We start from the raw sequence: 12,097 nt of genomic DNA on the forward strand, positions 1-12,097 counted from the left end.
ATCGCCTTTCAACTTCACGACTTTTCCTCGAATATACGTATAATACATTTTTCAATATTCACTTCTTTTTTTATCGTTTATTTTCTGAGAAAAATTTGTAGTCTGTCTTACCTACCACGACCGGTCATTTGATCGGTAGAACGATTTATATCTTTTCGTAATAGTATTCTATTAAAGACTCGATTCCGAAACTATAAAGTCGTGACAAACGAAAGGTAAATGCAGTTGCGACATGATTTTAGCCGAAAAGTGCCTTCCAGGGACTGCTTTACGGCACTTCCAAGCGTTTACAGTTCTCGCTCGCCTATCGGCCTCGGTAAAATCGGTGAAATCTAAATGTCGGAGATGGCCTTTACGGGTGTTTTTCAATATCCTATACTTAGCCGGGATAAATGCATGGGTTTTATAAATATAAAGAAACCACGGGAGAAGAAATTTCGAGACAAGAATTTTTACTTCAATTGTCAGAAGAACTTGCCATCGAATATCAAAAAATGCTACAGCTAGGCAAAGAACAACCAACGCTCGTCACAAATACAAGTACAGGTTTACGCGAACGGAAAACATGCCAGATAAGATATTGTAAAGACAATAAGACTAACAAAATCTGTCTAAAATGTAAAAAGTATGTATGTGGAAAATATACAATCGAGACTATTTGTGAAAAATGCGGCGAAAACGAATAAAATGTACATTATATACTTCTGAATAAAAGAAACTATATTTTTATACTGACAAATTGACTATTATCTTCATTCTATATTGAAAAATATAAGTTGTGCTAACGACCGGTCATTTTCTAGCCCGCAAACAAATGAACTCGTCATTCCCAGCGAACAGATTAACTGTATTATGGACAACGAAAAAGCTTGGAGATTTGAAAAAAATCGGAACGTCGGCGGTCTGGAAGTATGAGCAACTGAATATTTGATCGGAACGAGAGTGGAGCGTGATCGAATCGTGAACGGTTTCGTAGTGCGGATCAAGCCTTAATATATTTAAGCCTGTGCATGGGAACGGAGTGGTTTATATCGAACGTTCACTATCAGTGATTGCACGAAGAAAAATGTAACTTATATTAAATTTGTTTCAGAGACTCAGATTAATATGCACGATGATGAATGGTTTATTTGATTGAAATATTTATGAAGTATTCAACACAATTCAACGTATCCAGAACGTTGAAGTGCATTCAAAATTCGAACTGTTATTTAGAAGTATATTAAATCATTTTAATAAGTGCGTCATTTTAAAGAATCACACGATTTTAGTATTAGCAATGTTACTCTTGATTAAGCTAACGTTTAAGAAGCGAGAAATTATATTCGATTTTCTAGAAGCTGTAAATATTCAAGTACCTATTTAGACGACGGTTTGCTTTATGCGTGCCGAAATATTGACACGTTTGGATAGCAGTTTAGAGCCTAATATCATTGAAGATTATCGTGAAATCCTTTAACGTTTAGTCGACGAATGGCAGCGCTATCGCATCCGACAGCGTGATAGCGGAAACGAGATCTAGTTAGCGTACGTTTATGTTACGAGCACCGATAACCCATACACCATAAACGATACCCAGAGAGACAAAGTCGACGGCCCATAGTGGGTCGAAATCTTCTACCCTTAAACATTTTATGGAAAAATCATCTTTTGTTTCTCTGGTGTTACACTACTTTCCTACTTCTACTATTATTGTACAACAAACATCCATTCAACTGTTGTAACACCCAAACATATGTTCCTTATAATTCAGTAAACAATCATTTGAAAGTCTCAAAGCTCATCCAAAATATTCTTCAGATTTTTGTTTATAGGAAACGCTTATCTCCTTAATTTACGTTGGAATAATTGTAACATTAATCGATAATTTCCAGACGTCCATATTAAATGATTAAGTATGGTTATCATAAAAGTGTGAAAACAAATTTAAACAATGTTTGTTCGAGAAACACGTTCAGACTTAATTTATTCGTTATTTAACTCCCATTCAGAAGTCTGGTCTGTTCAATTTCATCTGGCGTACGCCGGGTTTTCTTTACAGCAGGTGATTTTAATTTGTCAGAAATTTTGAAGTGCTTTTCCGTGAACGATTAGACTGGAAATCATGCGTTCAGGTGAACTGAAACGGACGAACGCGCTCGATTTCCTCAGTCGGACTCGAACTTCGTGGCAAATAAATGTGGGAAGTATGCATCGTGAAAAATAGGACAGGCAGACGCGTATACGACGAAGACGGGGTTGAAGATGGATGAATCCAACAAGATGATTTACGGCGCCAGGATAATTTACAAGTGGAAATCTTCCCGCTGATATTCCATCCGGTACTGCTCAGCAGTAACGTATCGTTACATGATTAAAATTAATTACACGAGTAAACCACATCGTACAGATACCGGAATCATGATAACGCGAACCATCCGTTTACTCTGGTATCAGCCACATCATTATTCGGTTAATTATAAGATATTAGAACCTCGAGTCAGTTTTAATCGACACCAATAACACTGGTCAACAGGATTTTTGCCATAGAAAGTTCAATCGATGGTCTTGATGATAGTATTTCCTATGCAATCCGTTGTTCTCCATTGCCCATAGTTTTTGAGAAAATGAATTTTAAAGAAAAACGAAGTTTCTCAGCTTCGAACATTTGGTGTTGCGGTAATTGTGAACACTTTTCAAACTTGTTTTTCATAGTATTATTGAATATAGCAGAAGAAATATTATTAAGACCAGCAGTCAAACTTGTGACAAAAGAAAGTTCAATTTTGTAGACCACTGTAGTTAACTTAATTAAAATGATCATAGAAAAAATCAATCTTAATTTGGCTTGAAAAAGTCACTAAGGCCTTATCAAGGTTAAAATTTTATCCTCGACCACTCAAATAATTTCTGGTAATACATGAAACATTTACAACGAGAAATCTCAATTTTCGTCTGAACTTAAAAATTTCTTTTCAAGTTTCTCTTTTAATTACAAACTAAGGTTAAAAGGAATTGCAAGACAAACAAATCAATTTTAAGAATTGCTGGCGGGGGTATTATGAAAAATGTTATTTTGCAATTTTATAAACGTAAAAGAAGAACGCATATTTCGTTTAAACCTTTTTCTGTATCCCTTACTGTTCTCAAGATAATCCACAGGAAAGAAAAATTTTCATTCGTTTCAAGGAGTGTCACCCCTTCGCAGTGGAATTCGGCGCGAAGAAAACAATTGCAATGCGGTAAGCGTGACTTATCCTACTTCCACGCGAAGTTTCATAATTTTTGAATTCCCGGGTTCGATAACTTCTCTTGTTAGCATAATATAGGATACGAAATCATAGCACAGTCGCACAACGTTTGAGCGCGATGAAAAATGTCCAAAACTTCGATCTTGCAGCAGCTGACACAGCAAAATGAAAATCAATGTGTTACGGCGTGTGTCTTCTTGCTGGCTCGCCACTACTTCGCCCGCCAACAACACCGCTCATTTCTCAGCTTAATTGTCACCGGCGTTGAAAAATGGTGTCTCTACGCGAACATGAAGCAAAAGAAAGAGTGGGCGAACAAAGGAGAGCAGGTAAAATCGCAGACTAAAGCTGAGCTCCATCTTCGCAACGCGTTGTTGCGCGTGTGGTGGCGTGCCAATGGCGTCATCCAGTACAAATTGCTGGAGCAAAACAATACAAGCGCCGAAAAAATATATTATTGGTCGTTCGGTATTAATTTACGTCGATTAACTGAAAAGCTTTTTGATCTTCGACAAGCCAACGTAAATCTATTTAACGATACAATATAATGAAATACGCGCATGATAATGTAAAAATCAATTGTTATTGATAACTGTTCGACTAAAAGAATTTTACTTATTATAACGATGCTAGGAGTAACAACGGAAGTAACATAAATAATTATTGTTCAGTTTCGATCATATTTTGAGGAAAAGTAGGTCGGCAAAATACGTGTTGGAAGGTTTGACGAAAAGGGACAAATTGTTTGCAAGACTGAGTTCAGGACAGGGTACTTAAAATAAAGTTTCAATAGTTGGAAGAACGACGAAACAGTTGACATTTTATCCACCTATTAAAATTACGGTTTAAAACAAAAGAAATCTGAACGACACTAAGAGACTCTTTTATACTTTGATTTCAAAGTTTCAAAGCGGTGCAAGTGAATACGCGCACTCCTACGCGACGACGAAAATCGTATTGGTAGTTAAATAAAGTGTTAAGAGCGTCACACGGGTAATATATTCGACTGGCGAAGAAAATTGACAAGTGGAATGGCTTTGTCTCGGTAAGAGCAACCACTGAAGCATGAAAATCCTGGTAACGTTCACCATAACCCGTAGAAACGGGTAAGAATATTATGCTGTGTTACTTCGCTGTTATAGAAAGCTACCAAATCAGAAACAATACACGTAGCGTGTAAACCAGACCTTTACACGTCATTTCTGGAACCCAGAATACATAAAGTAATTGTTGTGTGTGTATATAATGATAAAAGAGAAAGTGACTTGGTTAAGAGTATATAGTATTACACGTTTATGAAACTACAAAATGGGCGTTGAAATCAATATAATAGTATTATGATAATAATAATAACAATAATAATATTGAAAGCAAGAATAATAACAATTGTAATATTTAAAGTAATAATAATAACAATAATATTGAAAGCAATAATAATAAATGGGAAAAAAAGAATAGAAATAAATGTATAAGTATACTAGAATAAAAACAAAAATAATCAGTTAGTATGCACAACGCGTAAGAATGAGTAGAAAAATAACTTAGATGTTAACGAAGACTACCACCTTTGATGTCTCAAATTCTATAAGTGATTCCTAAGCGAAACGTCAAAAGTCAAACGTCGCCGAGTAACGATTGCCTTCGGGGCAATAAGTTTAAATGTTAGATTACGCAATGTAAATCAATTTCAAAGAAGGTGTTAGATCTTCTCGTATCCTAATTACACGGGTAATAAGAAGGAAAGCGGTCTCGTTTACCGTTTGCGTCGCCGAATTTACATAGGATGATGTCAGGGATTTATACCCCTCTGCAATCTGAATTTCATGGAAACTAATTTTGCGGTTCATTTAATGGAGTCTTCCTTGTATGGCGGCGCACGTTGGCCGTAGATCGCTAAGTCGATTGGAGTTACCCTAATCTCGTGTTTTACCCGCGACGTGTCGTTTACACGCAATTCATTAGCTAATCAACATTGTCACGCAACCTGACGTATTCGTTTATTACAACGCGCCTATCTCGTTCGGATTTCTGTCTTTCGTCGGCAGTGGCAGCTTGACAAGCAACGCACGATAATTGCTGTTTTTAATCTTTACTTTACGAAGCATGATGTCGTTCAATGTATTACACACGCTGTACTGATACACGTTAGAATACGCAGTAGTGATCCTTTTCGTTTATAAACTAGTTTTCAGTACAAAAGAACGTGTTTCTCCTTTATGTAATTTCATTTTCCAATTATTATTTATTGTTATTCTTAATTTTTAATTACTATTTATTATTTTATTCTTATTATTAATTACTATTTATTACTTTATTCTTATTTTTTAATTACTGTTCTTATTATTATTACTATTATAATACTCTTCTTTTCCTTATCAGTTCTAAAGAATAATAAAAGACACTATAGGATTTTTATAACTTTCCGTTCGAAGAAGGTACATACAATAAATCTTAGCTATTCTTTTTTGATGGGAAGCAAGTATAGTGCGAAGTTAAGTGTAAACAGTCACAAATTTTGGTCTGATCGTGATGACTTAGAATTAAGATACTTTCGTTGAATATACTTTATTAAAATTTAGAGTTTCAGTATTTTTCTATGTAAAACTGTTTGAAAGTAATTTGAAAATGCTATTAGATTTTCAATGTACATGCGTGATAAAATGTGTATATGATCGGTTATAATAGATCATTTTCTGAATAAAACGTACCAGTGACGTTTCAAACAGTTTAGGACGTCCATGAACTTCGTGACCCACTTCTCCCGTAACACTAGACTTACGGAACGCATCAATTTGACGTATATTGAATTTTATAAACACTATTTGGTAAACGTTTATGTCGCTTTTAATTAATGCAACTATACGAATATATGTCCTAATAGTCTACTTTAGAATTTCCAAGATCTAAACGAATGAACATCAGCTTTCCTAGGAACAATAGAATAAGCCATACCATATCCATAAATCTAGTGTTAACAAATAATAATGGAACGTTAAATTAATGCAAACGAATTGATTTTTACGTAACCAATCATGCAATGGAAAATAGTTGTCTTTTGAAATTTTTCATATAAAATTATAATCGTTCCGAAATAACCTCTATTTAGCAACAACTGGATTCTCAACAACAACTAAGTAAGAACTATAAATTTTGATGGTTTTTCAGAATAATGAATGACTAAATTCTTTCGGTTTGTCTACGTTCGAAAAATTTCTAGCGACAAGGATAAGTGCTCAGTGATAATTCCACACCAATGAACAATAAAAATATTAATTATGATACATGTTAAAGTTTTATATTCTAATATCAAATAATCCTCAAACAAAGTTTAGTTCTGTATCACGTCCCATAATACTATATAATATAATATAAAAGAAATAGTTTCCAACTTATTGTCCCTGAAACTCTTTTTCTATTCAAGAACCTCTTTTCCTAAAATTCATGTAATTATAGGATGCTAACCACTCAGAAATCAGATATATTTTGTATCGTTCCATTATTCACGATTACTGGATTAAGCTGTTCAAGCTTTCCCTAAACATGACAGGTTACTGTAATATCGATACCTGGAAATACCAATTATTATTTCACTGATCAATATGTCGCTTTTATCTATTACATAGATACGTTTACATTAGGTAATCATCATAAACAATAATATACAGAAGCAGTGTTAATAGAATTCGTTAAACGTTTCTCTATTTTTAAATTTCTTAATCCTGTTTAATTCAGTATGTTATTGTATTATTTTATTATTCTAAATAAAATAAAAAGAGGATACTTCTGGTACCTAAACAGATAAACTGTTTCGTAAATTCTGTCTTCGTAGTATTACATTCACCTTTAACTTGTTCTACAACGAGCGAGATCCGTGATGAAGATTTTCAACATGACTCAACAAATATATATTACTCAGTTCATTCGTATTCAAAGTAAATATTATTCCTCTATAATCAATTATTATACTGAAAAGGAAATATAGACATAACACATGCTTAGAATTTGTCTCTTTTTCCAATAAATTATTAATCACAAAGTAGCCGTATCGATCAGAGTTGAGAAAGAAATCATAGGTCAAGAGATTAAAATAATATTATTTGAGTAGAATTTCTTTGAACATTAATTGTTCTAGAAAAAATAGAAAATAAGCACACAATAAACGTTCGTAAACCTAGTGTGAGAAGCAATTTAAACAGTTTAATCAAACGATAACGGAATAAAGTAGTACTTCATATAATGCTCTGTCTGTAACAGTGCAATTTAAAACGGATCAGTATGTACGATGGTTTTACTTATTTGATTCTGATTGCAATTTCATTTATTTCGCCGGTGGCATTGAGTATGTGCACGAGAACAGCTACCTGTCACGCACCTATCCTGGTAAAGCACGACCGATTCGAAATTTCAGATAGGATCTTTATGGCCGTCGACAATGCGGGCTACCGTAACTCACACTATACACGACGGATCCAGGTGACGAAATTAGAATCCGAGATGTTATACATAGTAGTCACTCGATCGATAAGGATCCATTTTCAGATTGCTACAAACCATCGAACAAGTAAAAGTGTGCGAACTGTTAATTATTTAAACAGCGTTAAATAATTTATATATCTCGCGCGTGAAGTTGCATTATTAACAATAAACGTACCGCGAACGGTCAAATGAACGGTTTTAAATTTTGATTTGAAATTCTCCGCTTTTCTTCGTTCATTTAACATTAAATCAATCCCTATATTACACGAATTTAAGCTTTAGAAATCAAAGTTTGAAAATTATCAATTCATGTTAAATATTCACGTTTGTAGTAACTAATAAATAAATTTATTATGTTTATTTGTGTTTACTTATTTAAATGTCTCTATATAGTAATAGTAGGTTTAATCATACTGTTAATCAGTTTTTCAAGTTTTGTCTCCTGTTTCTACTAAGAAAAATTGCTTGATTTGTTCACTTTTATATTATAATCAGTGATTTGGCTGATTACGGTGGGAAAAGGTATATATATATAATGTTCTAAAACGTTTAATGTTAAATAGTATTGAATAGTTCACATATTTTTCATGTGAAGTTGTACCATTAAGAAATCCATATCACCAAAGATATTTCGCTCGAGGTCATGTTTGAACTGATTTTCATTAGGAGAGTAGTCTCAAGATACATTCACGTTACTCGGATGAAGATTAAACGGAAAATATAAAAATTTTAATTTTCGGTAGTGGATGGCTCATTGGATACAAGAGTTTTTCGGTTTTACTTGTTATCCTTTCTCTTGTCGAGAGTTCTACTTCGATTGTTGTTGCTCGGTTTCGCTTTTTCTTATGGTTTTATATACTTTTCTTGCTCGCTCTCGTTTCTTAAAGATGAATAATGAACGCCGCAGGTGAACTCGCGGAAACGCTTGAATTTGTGCTTATACACAGTAGAATTAATAATTTATAGTATTTTTAGAGAAAATCGGAAATGTCATTTTTTTACCATTAAGTTTATATACCTGGTAATTATTCCAAATTCAATATATTACATATTTGTGAGTACAGAAGCAGATTTTGAGAAAAGAGTATTTCCAGAATGAATGGACGGTATTCATGTATTTGAGAATAAACTTTAAAATTTGTACGAAAGTAATAAGTCACATTTTAATTCTTAACTCACTGTGAAAACATAGGTAATACTAAAATCCATGTCACAGTACTGAGATAATTGGCAAAATGAAAACAATGATTCAGTCTTTATTGCGTTTAATGAAATAAAATTGAATTTTGACATTCAAAATGATACTCACGTGTAAAATAATTATATTTCAATTATATTAAGAAATGTTCTTATGAAAATATTATGAAACATTCCTTCCATAATGTTTCTACTGACAATAACAGTAATATTAATATTAAAACAATTATAATAAATTATATGCGTAGTTAGATAATGACTTAGATAATGACTTGCTATATTATTGGCTCAAATATATTAGAAACAGCTGTATTTTCCTCAATTTTATAAATTAAAAAGCCGTTTATTCCATTAATATTCCATTAAAGATTTCACAATAAATCTAAACCAATAAAAAAGAATTGTCTGTGTTAAAGAGTTTAATATTTTCTAGTGATTCATGTTTCTTAGTGTCCATATATTTCAAGTTTCATCAAAATCGATTTTTAATATTTCGTGGTGGTCCCGTATTATATGAAATTGAAGTTGATGTACCCACTTTACGTAACGTCAGGGGGAGGGTTTCCACTCACTTTATGGAAACGTGTTTAAAGAATTTAACGTTTAACTCTTTGACGGCAGATCGTAGAGAAACAGGACGCTTATTCGGTGTGAAGCAGACATAAGCATAGCTGATACGCTTCAAGACCATATTCCTTTGGAAATTTTAAAAAAACATAATGCTTTTACATATTTTCTGACACCAATCTATGAAAATGTTTAAAAAGTTATATGTATTTTGAACGAAGTGAAAATTTAAACCACATCCGGCTGAATGATTTTAAATTGTTTATATTAGTTTCTTAAAAAAAAGAAAATCGACTGTTTCTTAAAAACAGAAAACAATACTTGTTTAGGATGATGCCATTTTTTAAATATCTTGAGAAATTATTCTTTTCAGGTACCTATTGACCTGATAATAAAAGTGACGTTGATTTAACTTTTGCATACAACTCTTAGTACCCTGATTATTTTATTAAATCTACAAACATTCCTATCGATGTTTTTTATCCCTATGTTACCATAAAACTAAGACAAAAATTCCTAGTGTAATGAGTTTTTATTTAAATGGAAAAATTTGAATATAACATCAGTATTGCACTATAAAGAAAAATGTTAAATTAATACAAATATTTATAAACATTTATTATGATTGCCTCTAACAACAGTGTAACATAGTAACTATATTATATTGCACAGATACCTATTTAATTATTCTTCGTACACCTAATTTACTTTCATAAATATATTTTGGTTTTGTTAGCTATCAATGATATATATAATGTAATAGTTCTTTCAAAAAAAGTGGGTTATCTATTCCCGACTTGCCCTATAGAAGAAAAATACAAAAATAGTCCCTATTTAAGTAAATGCAGGACATTTCTGTGAGACTGAGTGCCCTCGTTGAGTTGTGTCCAACTCAAAGTGCTAAGTATGCAAGTAACCCTCAAAATGTTAAGAAAATAAAACAGGAAATACTTATATTACATTAATAATTTGATCATTAAAATTCAAAGTGCTTAAACTTTAAGTATGGACGAACGACTTCACAGACCTCTGTATAAAATACAGTGAATTTTGAAATCAACGATAATTTCGTAGACATTTGAAACCGGAGAAAATTTGTAGAGATATTGAAATAAATACAATAAATTTGTTTATTAGTTGCTACAAACGAGAATACTTCACATTAATAGGTAATTTTCAGACTTCCATACGTAAAGGTTAAATACACGTTCATACTTAAAAGTTAAAGGTATTCTACAAATATTAGCTTGTCCCATAAATTCGTGCTGTGGTATTTATATTTCTCGCGGTAAAAGGTACTCGAGAGCTACAGATCATGAAGTTATAAGAATTTTATACTTAACACGTGCACGTGTTGTTTACGATTACCTCGGAAACTAAAACCTTCCGTTGACAGCATATAAAGAGAAAAGTTGTTTAACATTAGAACCATCGGGCATTTAATACGATTACTATGTAACCCTTATAAAAATTCTAACAATAAATTATTTTCAGTTTCTTCAGACATTCATTATAGCATTCAAGTGGGACTATTTATATTCAAAATCATTTCGAATATTCATTGCTTTGAAGATATCAATAATTACGAAACAAAAGAACCGAAACCAGTCATTTTGACTCTTACAATACTTCTAGCGTTAAAATCCTGTCCTCAACAACACATTTCAAAATCATCAAAATTCGAGCGGGCTAAGCGCATCGACAACTCGATCATTATCAATAAGCAAGTTAAATTTCACCATATGCCAGTTTTGTCTATTCTCCAAACCAAGTAAGTAAATTGTCAAAATCAAGTCATTCAAGTGTGAGCCACCGGTGGTACGCGTCACAATAAAACATTATTTTAGAAGTTAAAAAACAAACGACACGGATTAATAGGACGAACTAATGTGAAACGTACCTGTATGAACATCGGATGCCGATAAATAAACGAGGCAGCAAGTCGTTAGGAGCCGAAGGAGCCACATGACACTGCACATGATTGCTCGATGCGTGGCTCCTCCCTTCCTTATCTGTTCCCGCTGCTGCGGTTTGCGTACCGCTGCCTCGACATTGCTGTCATCTGAAACACATGACCGGATATCATGAATACATTCAGTTTCATTCATGCTTGAGTAGGGTTGGAACTTATCGCTGGGTAGCATTCAAATCCCTTCTGTCTGTTAAGATTAATTGATCTCATTAGACATTGAGCTCAGGGTGCACATTTGTCGTTAAGTTACTACTACATAGCGACTATATCCATCAAAGTAAACTTGATGAAATATTAAAGGAAAGTCACTTTATCATTTATTCATGAGACTTTGCTGAATCCTTAATATTACCTTTCGTCTTACCTTATGTTTGCTTTTATCAGAGTACCTATAACTTTCATAAACTGCCGACTGGAAACATCTCGATTACCAGTGATAGCGTTATGAAAGATTTCAACAGTCGTTTCGTGGTGAAAGTAAATACTTTGTGACCGTAAATGTTTATTTATTTTGAATAGGAATGAGATGTTACTTGTCTATTATCAATATTTAACCTTTAGAACAAACGTTGACAGAATAAGCATTGGGTTCTTTTCTTTTTCTATGCAATTATTAACGATAAAGCAGTTCTATCGAGCACAGTTGCGAAAGAAG

The 12,097-nt window shown here is 33.0% G+C and overlaps 1 protein-coding gene across 1 annotated transcript in view; it reads right to left on the reverse strand.

Annotated features, from left to right (window-relative positions):
• LOC116433776 (zwei Ig domain protein zig-8) overlaps positions 1-11,526 on the reverse strand; it is a 129,693-nt gene extending 118,167 nt beyond the window's left edge. The window contains exon 1 of the mRNA XM_031992254.2: positions 11,371-11,526. Within this exon, the coding sequence (XP_031848114.1) occupies positions 11,371-11,449 (79 nt within the window). The 5' untranslated portion in view covers positions 11,450-11,526. The remainder of the gene's footprint in view (positions 1-11,370) is intronic.
• Positions 11,527-12,097: the final 571 nt, after the last annotated feature.

The sequence above is a fragment of the Nomia melanderi genome, chromosome 14 (genome assembly GCF_051020985.1).
Source record: "Nomia melanderi isolate GNS246 chromosome 14, iyNomMela1, whole genome shotgun sequence".
Lineage (NCBI taxonomy): Eukaryota > Metazoa > Arthropoda > Insecta > Hymenoptera > Halictidae > Nomia > Nomia melanderi.